The following is an 18,206-nucleotide window of genomic DNA, read 5'->3' as shown; positions in this document are numbered from 1 at the left end:
GCTATTTTGAAATAAAAAGTGTAACTGATAGTACCCATCACTTTACCGTTGCCTGAAATGAAAACCAGGCCACAAATGCTGGTCTTCTGAGAGCTCTCAAATCTCCAGAACTACAGTCTTACTCTACCTCCAGCTAATTAATAACAAGTTGGCAAACTATTTTCTCCCCCTCTGTTATGACTGCACTACTCATCACATTACAACTTTACAACAGTAGTGAAAATGATATATTCAGGTCTCCTTTTTCCTCTAAGCCATAATTTCTTCCAGTATGTTTTAATTCTTTAGCTTACAAACCACCTTTGCAAGTAAGTGTTCAAAGCATGGTTCAGCAAAAAATGAGATGAAGAAGGCCTTTTCCAGCTCCGGGAAGCCATCAAACTTTGCTATTGGCTTAGAGAAAACTATTCCAGTTATCAGGAAAGATAGTCAAAAGATAGATGAATCTGCTACCCATATAAAGATCAGTGTTACTAAGAGTGGTCCCAGTGATCCAAGAATACAAATCATTGTAATTTTTCTCAATTTGAGAGCATCAAAGGCCAGTCTTTTTCTGTTCTTTACATCCATACCACCAAAGCTCACTGTTATCCATATTTAGCAAAGGTACTATAGTATAGATTTTGATAGACTCCAAAAAGGCACATGATGCTACTGGCAGATAATGGAACCTTTATGAGGTGGGGCCTAATGAGAAGAATTTAAGCACTGGGGTGTGCCCTTGAAGGGGATATAATACCCTGACTTCTCTACTGTTTTTACTTCCTGGCTGCCTTGAGGTGAGGAAACTAGCATCCTGTACTATGTGCTCCCTCAGTGATAGAATGTGCTGCCATGGGCTCAAGGAGCTCAGTCACATTATCGTGGCTGGAATCTCTGAAACCACATCAAACTAAGTTGGCCCCTTTCTAAGTTTATTATCTCAGGTGTTTGTCTCAGTGATAAAAAGCTGTCTAAACTTAAGATCTGGCCTGTGCAAACATTTATTTATTTATTTATTTTTAACCAGGGAATAAATGTGGAGGAAAATGTGTCTCCATGATAGGGAGACACATAGGAAGCAGGGCAGCTCGAAAAAGCTGTATGAAAGTAACAATGAGGTGCCACACATAATGGTCCTGAGGAAGAGATCACAAGCAGTGACTTGGAAAGTGAGAATGAATGATGGACTGGATGCCAACAACTGTGGCTGAAGCTTGATAAGAAGGCAAGAATTTGTATTACAGGAGAGGTGTACCAGATGTGTAGGCATCAAAAGAGGGTCTTTTTCTTACCTGTGCTGCAACAGTATGTGATCGGGTAGGAAAGAGCTTTGTAAGGCATGCAGTATTAAACCCTGCCTCAGAGAGGCCAAATGCAGCTCGCAAGCCTGCTCCTCCAGCACCTACAACCACAGCATCAAATTCATGATCCACCACTGGGTATTGAGTAGAAATCTGAAAAGGAAATTCAGCTATTCATTACATATTCAACTTCATAAAACATCAAGACTATAATTACAAAATAATCAAAGGCAAGAATAGCTGCTGTGCACTGAAAGAAGGCTTCCAATCCTGTTCTGGCCTGAGTGCATTCTTGGTGTTGAAGTGTGGTACAGACAATGAGCCAGCAGTCGGATTTCATGGACAATAGATGGACTGCTACACACAGACACACATTATTATTTTATTTTGTTTTGAGACATCATCTTACTCAGGCTGGCTCAAAATTCATCATCTTCCTGCTTCTGCTTCCCAAGTGCTGGGACTAAAAGTACATGCTATCACACCTAGCCTTTTTTTTTTTTTTTTTTAAAGAAATGTTTTTGAGAGCACTTCAAATTTTTAAGATTCCAGTCTTTCTATTCTGCTACCAAAGCAGGGACGTGTAAAAGCAGAATAAACATCAACACAATGAGCACCAATTATGTCTTCTTCTCAACAGTTTTACTCCTGTGTCCATAACCATATCCATTTGTCTACATAACTTAATACACACACAGATAATGCTTCTTCACCTGTGATGTAGAAGTCTCTCTTGAAAACAATGTTGCTTTTAAGTTAGCACATTTCAGTTTGCCTGGGCACAGACCACAACTATATTTCAGGTCTATATTTAAGGAGCGGGTCAGTGTGGGAAGATTTATTACCGAGAAATTGTCAAGCAATATTCTATAAGCCTGCTAGTTCACATGATAAAAACTTGTGAGTAATGTTCATATTTTTTTAAACAGACGCAAAACAGGCTAAATACAGAGGAGCCTCAACTCCAGTAGCCACAGTCTTGCGTTGTGCAGGATTCCTACTGTTCATCACAGCATATGCAGTTCATTAATATTTTCTTATTTTGTTACTTTACTTGAATTTAGAGTTTAAAGATCTGCCAGCAAAAATGTCAGAATTATCTATAAGTAGTTTTATAAGTATTACACTACACACATTTGAGCATACAATTAATATCCAAAAACTACCCTTTTCTTTAAATATGTGCAATATTCAAATATATTAAAATGATTATAGATCATAATTCTTCAAAGCAAGAAAAGTTGTTTGCAAGCTGGGCATAATGGTGTGCACCTTTAATCCCAACAGAGTTAGATGGATTTCTGTGAGTTTGAGGCCAGCCTGGTCTACATAACAAATTCCAGGAGAGCCGAGCTACATAGGGAGACCTTGACTTGAATAAAACAAAAACAAGAATTGCTTGTAAAAGAGCAATAAACTTACTGCATCTGAAACTTTAGCTGATGCCTTCTTGCTCTCACCAACAGAGAAGTGAAAGCCACAGGTCTGTGTCTGGTGTGTTCCTGGCCACTGCAGAAATATGAACAGTGTTAGGTCTTGAAGGAACAAAAACAGAAGAGAATGAATCAAAATTTTCCTTCTAAATCTGTTAACCTTCCTATATATCAAGTTGCTCTCATTTTTCTAGAAAGTTTACCTGGGACCCTGACTAAGAGGCAAAGACTCAGGTCTTGTCCTCTCTACTGATGTGGCATTCTAGGAAAAGCCTTTTCCAAAACAGCCTGTTTCCCAACAGGGTACTACTGACCCTTGCTTTGCAATATTATTATTCTGTTAACTTGGTAAAGAATGGCAAAGAAACCCATATTGCTGTATTTTCTAAATAGGAAGTATTTTTACTGTTCTATCTTAACCCTTCCCATACTGGCTCTCTGCATGTCCAAGAATTTTGGTTTTAAGAAAATGAACCATAAACATACTGGGAGACTTGTACTCTGGAACAGGCTACTACTTAGTGAAACAAGGTAAACTTTAAGCTTAGGAATGAAATCATTTATCCCTCTACCATAAATAACCAAGACTTTGGCTACACCCCCTCTCATGGATCAAGCCTGTTTTCGCTGACTGGTTGTCCTTAGCCTTCCTCTGGAAACTTCCATAACTCTCCACATCCAAGATTAAGATAAACATATACTCAAGAAATCTAGTGTCAGTGAAATCAGTCCACTGTAAATCCAGGCAGCCATTAAGAGAATAAATTTTTCATTTGACTTGCTCTATTTAAAAAGACCAAAATGGGGGTTGGGGATTTAACTCAGTGGTAGAGTGCTTTCCTCGAAAGTGCAAGGCCCTGGGTTTGGTCCTCAGCTCTGAAAAAAAAAAGACCAAAATATAATGAAGAGACTTGGACATATCCCCCCAAAAGTTCTAGGTAGTTAAGTACACTTAGTAATCAGAAAAGGGAAAGTCACGAATGATCTTAAGAATTGCATGTTTTTACTAAAGCAGAGGCTGGCCCTAAAGCTGTACCTGTTTTGGAATCTGTTCTACAACTGGGCTGTCTTATCTGGCCTCAGTGGGAAAGGATGCACCTAACCCTGCAGACTTGATGCTCTGAGGTAGGGGGATACTCAGGGCGCCTGGCCCCTCACCCCCTCAGAGGAGAAGAGGAAGGGGGATAGGGAGGAAGAAGTATGTGAGAGGGGGACTGGGAGAGGGCAGCAATCAGGATATAAAATGAGTAAGAGTAAAAATTATTAGAAAATACCTATGACAACTACAAAAATGTTTTTGAAGAAACATTATTATGTGACATGAGAAAAATCTGTAAGACAAGTAAGGGAGATCAGAGAAAGAAATCTGGCAATGTAAAATGAGTAACTTCTCTGTAAGCTAGAAGGCCTCAAGTCATTGTAGGGTCTAACACTTATACACTTATTTACATAGTTTTTGATACAGGGTCTTACTGTGTTGATCTGGCTGGCTGGCCTTGAACTCAGAGATCCACCTACCTCTGCCCACAGAGTGCTGATATTGAAAGGCATACACCACTAGGGAAAACATACTGTTTTAAACCTTCTTTAAATATTTCATAGTTGGTTAAAGAGGTGGGGTGTATGTGTGTGTGTATGCCACAATAAACAAAAGTGGAAGTCAGAGGACAATCTGTGAGTTGATTCTGTGGGCCTCAGAAATCATACTCAAGTTGTCAGGCTTGGTGACAAATGCGGCAAACCATGTCTCTTGCCACATCTACATTTATTTAATAATTCTAATTACAACAGTTTCTTGGATTTTAAAGTAAATCTGAATTAGTAATGTGACAGACTTCAACTTTACAATATCCAGCCCATTAACTTGTTTTCATTGACGAAGGAACTTTTTTAAAAAAATCTTTATGATAAATTTTTGGAAACATAAACATGAGTGAGGAAATTTATCTACACAGTAACAAAAAGGACACTTATACCTTGTCCAATAGGACAAGTGTTCTAATATAAAAAGTTGGAGAGTTTGAGAAGAGCAAAGGCTATTGATTATCCCTAATAAGCAGAGTGCCTCAGTAAGCTAAGTATCTCATCAGCTGAAGTTGATAGAAATCATTTTCTACACAACTCTTGCAGTTATAAAACCACCCAATGAAGATCTAAAAACTGCTGGCACTGGGAGAGGAAGTAAGTAGTTTAAGATAACTAAATTCTTTTACCACTCAGAAAACTGATGTCTAAAAATCTACCCATTTGCTACAGAAATGAAGGTAAGTACTAGTGCACAATAGCACTATTTTAGAAATTGCTTCCATTACTGAACAGAATAGTTTATTCCTCATTTATACAGCTTTCTTCATCTTAATGATTTAAAAAATAACTATGTGAAGTTATTTTCATTAAAAAGTTTAGCTTTTAAGGACAGATGACTCAGTGGAGCAAAGATGCTTCTTGCTAAGCCTGAGGACATAAGCTTGATCCCCAGGACTCACTCTGTAGGAGAGAAGCCATACCTTCAAGTTGTCTGCTGACTTCTCTATAGTATGTGTGAACACATACAAACAAATGTAATAAAAATTTTTAATTTTCATTATTTTAAAGTAGAGATGCTTAAAATACAGTTCACAGGGATATCCATCCCTGACTTGGGTTGTTGCGGCCCGAGCTGCCCTACGTTTGGGGGCCAAAATGTCTCGGACCGTTCTATCAGTGTTGGGGCCCGAACTGCTTTTGCCTTGGGGACTAACTTGTTAGCCCGCACTGCCTCAAGCAGCTCAGGTCTGGAGCTCTTGGTCGGGGTTCAGCAAGAGAGAGTGAGGACGGACTTGAGGAATGGAGACCAGACAGAGTGTGATTCAATCCCTTTTATTCTTCAGTCTCTCTTCTTCTCTCCAAGTCCCAAGTCTTGAGTTCCTAGTCCCTAGTTCCTAGTCCCTAGTGCCTCCAAGTTCCAAGTTACTTCTTCCAAGTGCTAAGTGCCTAATGTCTAATTCCAAGTTCTTCCTCCAAGTGCCTAATACCTAATAATCTGTTGCAAGTTGTACTCTCTAACCTAATTCCCAGTTCCAAGTTGTACTGTTCCGAGTGCCTAATTCCTACTCCAAGTTCTTCCTCCAAGTTGTACTCTAAGTTGTTCTCTTCCGAGTGTCTAATGTCTACTCCTACTCCTAGTGTCTGCATCTCTGTTACTCCAAATTGTTCTGAACTCTCCTGTCTGCCTCTCGCCTTTTATAGGTCTCACTTCTAAGCCACGCCTCTAAGTCACACCCTTAAGTCACACACCTTTAAGTCTCACATACCCAAGGGAAAATCCTGGGTATCTAAAGCAAGATGTTATCAGAGTGTGCTCTGCTGTTGTAGGCTATTGTAATCAAGTCTCTAGTCAGGGTATATGGCTCAAGGTGGCTGCAAGGATGATAGCCACCTTCTGTCCGCTCCCCACATTGGGTGACTACAGTTTAAACTTTCAGAGGCTACCTCATAAGTCTCATAATCCATACAAAAAAAAAAATCCTGAAGGTCAGTGTGAACTAAGGGCTCAAATTATGTACTTTCTCCACTATCTGAAGATCTTTGGGGCAAATCCCCAAGAAACTCCAAATTCAGATTAAAATCCTGTTTATGAATAAATACTAAGGCAGAAGTCTTCAAATGAACCAAGAACCACATCACAACAGAAAGAATTGAATGTTACTGGTTTTATGACAATCCCGAGAAGCCAAACAAAATGGGTTGACTGTAGAGGCCTAACTAAATCATATAATTCTAGATGCACCAGTAAAACATTAAAAACAACTCATCCAAAGAAAATACATATTCTACTATGATGCTTCATGTATTTTTCCTAAGAATTTTTTACAAACTTTATAGAAGTCAGCTGTCCTTGTTCTTATTTTTCCTACAAATTAAACAATTTTAAATTGATGAGTCACATCAGTATATTGGAACCATACAAAGCAAAACAAATCTGATGAGTTGATAACTTGAAAATATTTGTCAATACAAAAAAACCTCGACAGGACAAAACAATTCCTTGTCTTCAGCATTTCTCAGTTGGTAGTCACAAATTTCTTTTTCTGCTAACTTGATTCTGTTCTTTTGTAAACTCAAATTCTTCATTTAAAAACAAACTTCAAATGCCAACGAAGATTCAGTTAGAGGGCAGAATTTTGGTAGGAACAGTCATCCTCATGAAGAGACTTTCTTAAAACCAAAAGGGATATTTTGAGAGATGCCACTTATGTGTCAATTCTGTTTTTCCTGTCTTATTATCCTGTTTACTGGTACTTAACCACAGAACAGTTATGAAGCACCACCACAAAGAAGGTAAACTGCTGGCAGCTAATAGGATTAAACTAAGAAAGGTTTGAAAGAAATAGCTTCCAATTATGCCCCTATGAAAAGAAAATTATGCAGCCTGGTCTTGTACGCTTAGGACCTTATTCTCACTTTCAACTGGAATTTTACTCCAGTCTGAATAAAAGTCAGTATCTAGGTCTTCGTGTCCAGAGGACTCACTGAGCACTAGCCTAGGATGAGAACATACTGATGTAGAAGAAATGAAGTAAAAGAATTGATTTTTATAAAGGATTTATTAATAGGCTTGCTTAGGAGACATTAAGTCACACAAAATAGTATTTAGCTAAGGAAATGTTGCCTCCAAAAATACTCCAAAGATATGAGTATAGGAACCAGGCCTGTTAGACGTAAGTAAAATTAAGGATTCTAGGATGTAAATGTTTCTTCAGCAGGATTGAGTAAACATTTTGCTCCATTCCCTTAAAAAGGAGGTAAACCAACTTACAACTATTAAGCCCATTTCTCTCTCAAAGACTCTTCTTCTAACAGGTAATTCAAGGAGGTAGCCCTGGGTGACAATCATCTTTAAATATGGTATTCCAGAAAGTCCATTTTTCTTCTTAACAAAAGCTTAATTCTGACAGCTGGACAAGATGGCCATAGGTAGCAACAATAAAGATGTACTTAAACATAATTCAGGCAATGTGGAATACCTATGCTGTGTAAATCTTCCACCTGCCTAAATGGCCAGACTTGCAGTTTTCCGTCTCTGTCTAAATTGGTCAAAGTGTAAACTGGATCTGAGATATGAAGGGGATTTAAGGATGTCAACATACGTGGTCTGCATAAACCTAAGGTGTGTACAAGTTAGTAAAAATCTTCTCTCCTCAACTGTTCCTTTTTGGGCATTAGCCAGAGCTGGGTTCAGATTATCATTAAATTTTTTTTTTTTCCTGAGTCTGTGGAGTGAATCCTGGACATGGGGTAGGTTCACCTATTTCTGCTACAATACAATTCTGCTACAATTACAGGTTGTTGATTTATTATTTCCTGTAAAAGGCTTCAATGATCAGTACTTAAAACCCTCCTTGCAGATCACAAGGGATAGAGGTGGAAGTAGGAGTTTGTGGCAGCAAATCATAGAAATTATCGATGTTTGAAAATGCCTTCCGGTCTTGCAAGAATAGCTGCCAACTAACCTCTGCACATTTAATTGAACATACATTTTAGTATCTACTTCAGAAAGTAGGCAATTGCAGCCATAATTATATGCACAATGCATGTCGATACTGTTTAATGTCTTGGGCTTTTACTTCGTAATTAAATTGTTAAGTAGGTAGGTGGGCCGGTTCACTTTAAAGAACCCAACCTGTCAAATTTAGTTTGCGCTAATAAAACCCTAGAAAATTGACGAATAACGCAAAGAGTACACTGAGACAAAATCTGACAATCTGGGGAGACCAACTCGGACCCTTGCAGCCCCTGAGCCACTCTGTTGTCCCTTTTCCAATGCAAAACATAAGTCGCAAGCTTGGATGAACACGGTGCAGAAGTCTCACCTGATATTTTCAAATCTCGCTATGATATTTAAAAACTGTAGCTAAGGCCACTACACAAAATCTATATGCTCATCACTTATATGTCTTAGTGTCGACACCCAGGCTACTTGCAGATCTGCCAGTATCCTGAGTGCCACAGGCCGGTCCCTCCCGTTAACCTTGGAGAACTCAGAGAGACCAGGACAGGGAAGGCCACACTCCACGTCCGCGACCTCGGGGTTGTGACCTTCGCCGGAAAGCTATCGGCTTCGGCCCACTGCATCTTCTCAGACCCAGCCTAACTCGGGTGGGATAGCAGGATTAGGCGCACTCCTGGTGCCCGCCATTCCGTGGCACTAACTCACCGCCCCAGCTAGCGCCAAGCGCCGCCCGCGAAGAAGTCTCGAAACTGCGCCAACCCCGGCCATGTCTGCCTTCCCGCAAGCCTCAGTGATATACTGCGCTTGCGCGCCGAGGGGCGCCGTTGCCGCGCTTGGAAGATTCTGCGCCTGCGCAACACGCCCCTCCTAGCTCGCGCGAGTGGCGGTGCGCCTGCGCTCGGCAAACGCGGCGGTCACAGTACCTCTGGGTTAGGGTGTCAGCTTCGCTTATGGGCTTTGCTCCAGGGGTAAGTGAAGTACCAATGTCTTTAAAGTGCTTCTCAAGAGGTTCTTCTTGTTTACCCAAACAGAGAGAGTTGGAGGATCCGGACAGATGGAAGTAGGGTTCTAGGGACAGCGACCGCAAGGTCCATAAGAGCCCATTTTGTTGGGCGCTTGAATCTCAAGGAATGGGCGGGAGCTACCGCCCTGGACTTCTGGAGTGGCTAGGACATCCCTTGGTGGCTGGACAAGGAGCAGCTGCACTGGGCTGCGCAGAAGCCAGGATTCTGAACTAGAAACTATAGCTAAAGCTTTCCTTACAGCTGCTGGGAAGCTCGGGGCCCGGCCTGTTGTCATCCTGAAAGCTGCTTAGATCGTGCTCTGATTTAATCACTTTCAGATAGTTTTTCTAGTGAATATAGCTGAAAATTTCGGTGGAATTAAATGGCATAAGAAGTAAACCAATAATCTTAATTGTTTTCTGAATTTTCACTTAATATTAGAATAAGGTCTTCCTCTTGGTGCACAGTCTTTATGAACATTATTTTGAATTTTTTTTAAGTTTACAATGAACCATTTCCATTTTATTTCCTGTTCTCTTTGTTTTTTTATTAATAAATAAGGAAATATAGAATATATTTATGCACAACACTTTATATTTTGAATTATTTTCTTGAGCTTTATAACCCCAAAATGGATGTTGTTGGTGCAGAGGAAATAAATATGACAGCTTACCCTACAAGGGTTCTACATTGATGGGTTCAACCAACTGCAGATAAAATATATTTGGGGAAAAATATGTTTGTTCTGAGTATATACAGACCTTTTGTTAACAAGGGGGAAAATAAAACATATCAACTACTTAACTGCCTTTATACCTTATTAGTTATCAGTGATTTAGAGATAATCTAAAGTATTGAGCAAATTATATTCAAATATAGCATTTTATATGGGAGCCTAGGCTGTCTTCAAGTCTTTTGTTATCTGCTGGGGCTCCCCATAGTAGGAGGTTTTTGAAAGTTACCTGATTTAAGTTAGTATATGTGTGTGTGTGTGTGTGTGTCTATATCTATATATATCTTTCTAAATTAGGTATCTACCAAACTTAATTCTATGGTTCCTATAAACCATTAAATTCTGAGCAATGTATTATGGTTATATATTTATCGCTAATCATTGCTCATCTTTACATGTTAAAGTTTGTTAAAAACACTAAAACTTTCAAAATTTGAGTTGAATTACATATTTCTTATAAGCATCTTGGCTAACTATTTTGTGTTTATTGTATTTGTACATATAAGCAAGCTGAATGTTTTTATGACTTTACATTATGAAAACACTCATCTAATATGGGTACTTTTATTTTATTCTTACTTATTTGAGGCAGAGACTATTTATATAGTCCTGGCTGTCCTAGAACTAACTATGTAGACTAGACTATCTTCAAACTCAAAGAGATAAGCCTGCCTCTGCCAACTTGAGTTCTGAGAATAAAGACATGCACCACTGTGCCTGGCTAGTAAGGGTAGTTTGTAAACTAGTAAATTTATATTAATATTGGTCTCCAGCCTAGTTTCTGAGCTATACCCTAAGCAAGGGATTTCTGTAATCCTGATCATGACCTGCATGTAAAAAGCTTTTCTGTCTGTAGAAAACTGCTCATTCTTTAAACCCCAGCTCATATAAAGCAAATGCCTATTGTAGTTTCACTTTTATTGTTTTATTGTTATCTATGTATAGCTATATTAAAGTTTTACAGAGACATCACTTAACAATGGAGACAGATGCTGAGAAATGTATTGATAGGGGATTCCAATTTTATGTAAATCCAGAAGTGAGCTGAGCCTGCTCTGACATTAACCGATATTAATGTGGACCTACTATATGTGTAGCTCATTGTCAACCGTAATTTTTTAAGGCTTGTGATGGTATATGTACAGTAAAAGGACATTTGATTTATTATAAGTAATCAGTATAGGCACTCAAGTACTTACCAGTCATACAGAAACACTTCTCAGGCACTCCTTGAATGATTTCTAACCAATTAGCTGGGCATACTGAGATGCCTTCTTTTGGTCATGTTGACACACAAAATAATAATCATTACAACAACCATACATCTAAACCTGAAGGGAGAAATCACCACATTCTACATGTGCTTCACTTGAGACATGCCTCCCACGCTACACTGTCACTTCTTGAAATCACATAGGAAGCGATGCACATAAAGCTGAAAAATATTTTCTTGACTAAAAAAAAAAAGTATATAAATGATATAATCATAATAGCCATACTCTTTCTTTTATATAGTTAGTATCTTTTTCGTTTTCTTTAAGGTGTAACTCCATGAATAACTTAAACGACCCCCCAAATTGGAATATCCGGCCCAATCCCAGGGCTGATGGGGGTGATGGAAGCAAGTGGAATTATGCCCTGTTGGTGCCAATGCTCGGATTGGCAGCATTTCGTAAGTTATGATTTTCTTGGAACTTTTTTGTTTTCTGGTCCAAAGTTATGCCAGGAGTACCCAGGTTGCAGCATGGGCTGGACACTAAAAGATTGGCTTTAGGACATGACCAATACAGTGCCGTTTTATACTGTACAGCTACTTTGTGACAGTTAGCCTTTCTGATCCTCAGTTTACCTGTTTTTAGAAGGTAGCTTGTCCTGTCTCAGTACATTGTGAGGATTAAGTAAAGCAGAAGTATTTGGTGTAGGTTAGTTTGGTTTTTGTTTGTCTGTTTGTTTGTTTTTGATTTTACCAGACAGGGTTTCTCTGTATAGTCCTGGCTGTCCTGGAACTCACTCTGTAGACCAGGCTGGCCTCGAACTCAGAAATCCGTCTGCCTCTGCCTCCCAAGTCCTGGGATTAAAGGCGTGCGTCACCACTTCCCGGCTGCGCCTGTAGGTTAGGTTTTAATAAGCTTTAGCTTTCTCCCAATTCTTCACTGTTCTAAGGGGACTTCTTTGCCTTAATTGCCTTTCTCGGGACCTACAGAGAAACTGACCTGAAAGAAAACCAGTTAAGATGTATGTTTAATATATTTATAGTTAGTATTTGGGTCAATTTGCCCATGAAAAAAAAACAAAAAAAAAAAAAAACAAAAAACTATTCTACAGGCTAGAAATCCTCACATTTAAATTGACTAAACACCACTGAGACTCTTACCAGTCATACACTTTTGCTCATGCCTCTCTCTCTCTCTCTCTCTCTCTCTCTCTCTCTCTCTCTCTCTCTCTCTCTTTCTCTCTCTCTTTCTGTAGGGCTATACCTTGAAGAAAATGAAAAAGATACTAACTATATAAAAGAAAGAGTATGGCTATTGTGGCTATTGTGATTATATCATCTATATACATTTTTTTTTTTTAGTCAAGAAAATATTTTTCAGCTTTATGTGCTGCACAGCATTGCAGCCTATGTGATTTCAAGGAGTGACAGTGTAGTGTGGGAGGCATGTCTCAAGTGAAGCACATCTCTACCTGTGATAGGGATACATCACTGATGTAGAATTGCCTTATATTTCTTCATGTCTTGTGGTCCTGGTTGTCATCTGAGAGTTGATGATTCAGTAAATCAAAAGCAAATACTGTCCCATATGTGTAGTGATCATTTCTGTACAGTAGCTTTTTATGTGCCTGAATTTCTCAGTTCAGAAGTTTGCCATGGAGGAAGTGGGGGATCTGAGCATTTCCTGCAGCCAGTCCAGGACCATCCCAGAGGGTGCTGTCTAAAGGCTCCTGCCTGTCGTCTTCTATCAGTGCACTGTTTAACATAAAAAGGCATCTGTTGCTGTGGTTCTTCGAGTAGCTTGGAAGCCTTAAAATCATATAACTATTATAAGTGGATTCTCATTCATTAATGGTGTTAGTCACTTTGAGTGAGTTAGCTTTGAGACTATGAGAGGCCCTGTCATTTTCCATGAATTTTTCAGACTTTTTTGTTTTGTTTTGTTTTGGTTTGGTTTTTCGAGACAGGGTTTCTCTGTGTATCTCTGGCTGTCCTGGAACTCACTCTGTAGACCAGGCGTGGCCTCAAACTCAGAAATCCATCTGCCTCTGCCTCCCAAGTGCTGGAATTAAAGGCATGCGCCACCACTGCCTGGCAAATTTTTCAGACTTATATATAGCTTTAATACCAACTCATAACTCCCAAATTCATGCTTTTCCTTTATGTATGTTCAAGTTGATAAGTTTTGCACTAAGAAGGATTGAAGAATGTTTTATGTTTCTATATTGATTATCCTGGTTAAATAATGTATTCGGGGATAACTGTTGGGTTTTTGTTACTTTAAATCAGGGTCTTAGTATACTGGTCTCAAGCTCAATCCTCATGCCTCAGCTCCTCAATTGTTGACGTTATAGGTGTATGCCAGAACAGCCTAAACCAGAGGTAAAATTTTAACTTTGCATTCTTATAAAGATTTTCTACTAGTAAGTTACTACATGTTTGAAAAGGTGTATTGCAGCATGCAAATATCAACTAGCCTTCATGATCTTGAAGTAACAGCAGATGAATACCTTACTTGACTAACAACCACTGATGAATGAAAATCTACTTTTATTCTGATAATTTAAATTTTACAACCAATCCTCCCACTATGCTTCTTTTATTTCCATCCATCCTTCTCTTTTCTTTCTTTCTTTCTTTCTTTCTTTCTTTCTTTCTTTCTTTCTTTCTTTCTTTCTTTCTTCCTTTCTTTCTTTTGTGGTTCTGATGATCAAGCCAGGGACTTTGTGTATGCTAGACAAGAACTCTATCACTGAGCTACATCCATAGCCCCAAATTTTTATAACTTTTAAGAATTCAGAAACTGGTAAAGTTGTGCTCACTTTGAAAACTGTCTGGTATTTTAGCAGGCTTACATCTCCTTGTCTCTGCTGTGCCTTCTCATTCCCCATCTCTCTGTTCATTTCCTCTTCCTCTCTCATCCCTTTCTCTCCCTAACCTTCTCGTCTCTTATGTAGTAAAGAAACTGTCTTAGATCTAAAAAGTGAAGTGTCTGGTATACCAAGCTTAATCAGTTAGTGCAACTCAATTTAGTCAAAAGAGACAGTTTTGAGGCCATTGTAGACCACGTGAGAAGACATTGTGAGAAGTGACACAGAGAGGAAATATTATTTACTCGATTTTCCTATGGTTACTTCATTAAGACTCAGCATGGGACCAGGGTCTTGTATTTGTCAAGATAACATCATAGGACTACACTTTCCTCTGAAACCTTATAGCCACTTCCCTGGGAACCTATTGGTTCAGAATGTTATTTAACTGGAGGTTTGGAGTTATGTGACTGTCTTAATGTCTTCCTCAGATAACACTAAAATCTGATCTTTCTGGGTTTGGTACAACTGTTTTTTTTTTGTTTGGTTGTCCGTTTGTTTTGTTTTGACATCTGCACAGTTTGGATTGTCCAGGCTGGTCTTGGCTTGGAATCCTCCTCTTACTTAGCCTTGTAATACTAGGATTACAAGCACTTGCTACTAAGTCCAACCTAAGGTTGAACTTCTTCATCTAACACCAAACCCACCAGACTTAAGCTATATACGAATGGTAACTGGGCTTCCAACAGTATTTGGAAGCCCAGTTCAAAATTTTTAATTTTTAAAAATCCATATTTTTAAAACATTGGCAATAAATCATGTAGCACCGAGGCAGAGCACATAACTGAAAGTAAAGAAAATAGTGGTAATTTTTTCCAGCCATGAATATTAGACACTAGAAGAGGAACATTGTATGTGCTGCTTTACGTGCCCAGCACTGGTCTGATTTTAGGATAAGAACTTTGCCAATTTTGTTATCTACAAAGTTTTAGTGTCTTGGCACCTTTGAATTCTTAGGCTTTTACTGAAATACTGTCATTATTGTGTACCATATTTTCTTTAAGTAATCATACGATTTTAATTATGTCTTTTCATGTGTCTTCATCTTTTTTATCTATGTCAGGTTGGATTTGGTCAAGGGAATCCCAAAAAGAAATAGAAAAAGCAAGAAAAGTGTATCATCAGAGAACAGCTGCTTTCCAACAGGATCTTGAAGCTAAATACCATGCTGTGATCTCAGAACATCGGCGTGCTGTGGCTCAGCTGTCTTTGGAACTGGAAAAAGAGCAAAATAGAACAACTAGTTTTCGAGAAGCCCTTATCTCTCAGGGGCGTAAGTTGGCAGAAGAAAAGAAGCTTCTTGAACAGGAACGGGCTCAGATAATGCAAGAAAAAAGCCAGCTTCAGCCCCTGAGAAGTGTCTATTTGAGCTGCCTGGAAGAAGAGGATGACTGGCAGAGGAGAGCCCGGCTTATGCTGAAGGAGGTGGGAGAAGCTCTCGAGGAACGCCAGAATATCTACTGTAGCCTGATCCTTCCCCGCAGCGCACGGCTAGAGCTGGAGAAGAGCCTACTGGTGCGCACATCTGTTGATCCAGTAGCTGCTGACCTAGAAATGGCAGCTGGCTTATCTGACATATTTAAGCATGATAAGCATTGTGGAGATGTCTGGAATACCAACAAACGTCAAAATGGGAGGCTCATGTGGATGTATCTTAAATATTGGGAACTACTTGTCGAACTTAAGAAATTTAAGAAAGTAGAGAAGGTCATATTAGAAAAATAAGAATGAAATGAAACTCAAGACCAGAGGGGGTCGTTCACCATGGCAGTCTGCATTCTAGGGTCTCTGATATTTACTCCGTTCCTTTGCTACCAAAAGTGGCCTAGTACAGCTACCCTTTGTGAGAACTCAAGTCTTTCCACCCTTTGAGCAGTGCAGTAGGGCCTTAGCAGGTAATGTTTTTCTATGATGCTATGCAGCTATTAGAGATACTTTTTTTTTTTTTTTTTGAAATATTTTTGAGCTGCTAATATTTAGCAAAACAAGTACAACTATAGATTTTAGTTCTAGGGGAAAAATATAATATTCTTCCTCTAAAAAATGTTCTGTCAGTTTTTACCTCTCTAATAATTGTTGTCCCTTTCCTGATTCCGTGTAGAGTAGTATACTAGTTATACTACCAAGATTTATCTTGTTTGGAACACCCTCCCCCACCCCCACCCCACCCCCAAAAAATCCAAAAACAAAAACCAAACTCACCAAATATTTCTTATGTCCATCCGGTATCCCAGTGAATATTTAGAATTGAGCTGGTCCTGTATCCAATAAGCATGTTGTTTATTACTATGATATGCAGTCAATATTTGCCATTTAAAGGTAATAGTGTTTCTTTTTTATGTGACTCTTTATTATTATTTTGAGACAGTCTTACTGCATAGCCCAGGTGGGCCTTGTATGTGCAGTCTTCCAGCCTCAGGCTCCCACATGCTATGTTACAAGTGTGTATTACACTCTTGGGTTGATAATTTTGCATGTATTGATAAGTACTTATAACTCATTTACATACAGCTTATATGAGTTGACTCTTCGTACATAACTTATATAATCCTTACTCTGGTTTTATGAGCTAAATACTATTATCTTGTAAATGGTAATTTCTCAAGATATCCAGGTTCTCTGGCTTGCCATGGTTTCTAAGACTCTACCTATAGTTGCCCTCAGGACTAAGATTTGTGATAGCAAGAAAGATAAAATCAGCAGAGAACAGGAATGTAGAAGAGTCTAGAGGGAGCCAGATGGAGCCACCAAGTGTTACACTATGAAACCACAGGGAACATTGTTTAGTTTAGGGGTATGACTAGAAACATGACAAGTTCCCAGGAAAGCTCACTGGAGGCTATCAAGATTTTGATAGAGTAAGGGCTGTTCATATGACCCTTCACACCAGTTCCATTCCCACAGGAAGGCTACGTGGTAGAGATCACTCACAGTCTGTAAGCAGTTCAGGTATGGTGAGCCACTCTTGCTAGTTACCAGCACTGGGAACTCCCAGTGTCTAGACACCTATTATGGACTAGCCTTGTGTGAGGATGCACTATGAATTCTGTTAAGTGAGCTTTTCCACATAGCCTTATTTTACAGAGGATAGGGATCTGGAGCCTTGATACGGAGAAAGCAATCTGTCTGGGTCATAGGTAGTATTTTGTTGGAGTGGATCTGAGTTGGGTGCTTGATTTACAGACATAGGAACCTGTGTGTGGTTATTTGTCAGTGGCCATGCAGGAAGTGAACAAAGTGGTCAGTTTGTGTTCAGATCCTATATTCCACCCTGTGTGCATCTTTCTGTGTAGAGAGATGGCAAACTTGAAAATACCCAGAAAACAGTTCATTTATAGAATGGTTGAGGAGCACTTGGTTCGTGCTTCATGTTCCACATTAAGTTCTCAGAACCATCTTGACAGAGTTGACAGCAGGCTCTCTGAGCCAAAGCCAGCTGATTCCAGCTTCAGATAAAGCTCTTGTCAATAGATATTTGCCATGCCTTTCTGCTGTATTACCTGTATTTTTAGAAGTTATTTTTTTCTAGTGTATCTAAGAAACAGTTTTTTTTTTTATATTGTGTTTCCTAATGAATTCCTAGATTCATTAGATCCTTGAAGGAAGCCGCATAGGCTCTGGTTTCTGTTACTCCACTGATTTGCCCATATGATCTTAGACAGATCACTTCATGACTTTCTCTAAGGTTTATCTTCTAAAATGACACACTTTCTGTGGGAAACACATCAACTGTTTGAGTCTGTGGCATGGCCACCTTCCATCCTAAGTCTGCTTTCTATCTTTTTAAACTGAAAATGTTAGCAGCATATTTTTATTGCTGTTCAGGGTCAGGTGGAATTACTTGGTATGGAGACAGACCTTGGGGGTAGAGATAGCATGGGAGGATCTGGTATGGGAGGAAGGGTCACAGGAGGTCCTGAAATGGGGAGGTACCTATAGGGAGGGGGTCACATGGAGAAGAACTACAAGTAGCAGTCAAGTGCCTCGGTTGGCATACAGGTGGTTATAGAGCTAAGTTTTTACTTCAGTCACAAAAGAATTTTCATACTCTTAAGTTTTAAAAATTTAGATTATTAATTAAATAAACTACATAAGTTAAGCCACACTTCTATTTTATTAGCATTTAATTACAGTAGTACTTGGCAAAGCAAAACTGGAAATGAAGTCTAAACAAGTCTT

The 18,206-nt window shown here is 39.1% G+C and overlaps 2 protein-coding genes across 2 annotated transcripts in view; one reads left to right on the top strand and one right to left on the bottom strand.

Annotated features, from left to right (window-relative positions):
- The window catches only part of Sdha (succinate dehydrogenase complex flavoprotein subunit A), a 25,412-nt gene extending 16,347 nt beyond the window's left edge, over positions 1-9,065 (bottom strand). The window contains exons 1-3 of the mRNA XM_034523328.2: positions 8,913-9,065; positions 2,706-2,792; positions 1,275-1,436 (exon numbers count right to left, since the gene is read on the bottom strand). Coding sequence (XP_034379219.1) covers positions 1,275-1,436; positions 2,706-2,792; positions 8,913-8,975 — 312 coding nt within the window. The 5' untranslated portion in view covers positions 8,976-9,065. The remainder of the gene's footprint in view (positions 1-1,274; positions 1,437-2,705; positions 2,793-8,912) is intronic.
- Ccdc127 (coiled-coil domain containing 127) lies at positions 9,051-18,206 on the top strand. Its single transcript, XM_034523492.2, has 3 exons — positions 9,051-9,175; positions 11,486-11,616; positions 15,091-18,206. The coding sequence occupies exons 2-3, from the start codon at positions 11,496-11,498 to the stop codon at positions 15,750-15,752; spliced, it is 783 nt and encodes a 260-aa protein (XP_034379383.1). The 5' UTR covers positions 9,051-9,175; positions 11,486-11,495; the 3' UTR covers positions 15,753-18,206.

This window comes from Arvicanthis niloticus, chromosome 19 (assembly GCF_011762505.2).
Source record: "Arvicanthis niloticus isolate mArvNil1 chromosome 19, mArvNil1.pat.X, whole genome shotgun sequence".
NCBI classification, from domain to species: domain Eukaryota; kingdom Metazoa; phylum Chordata; class Mammalia; order Rodentia; family Muridae; genus Arvicanthis; species Arvicanthis niloticus.
This window is presented reverse-complemented; position numbering and strand designations above follow the sequence as displayed.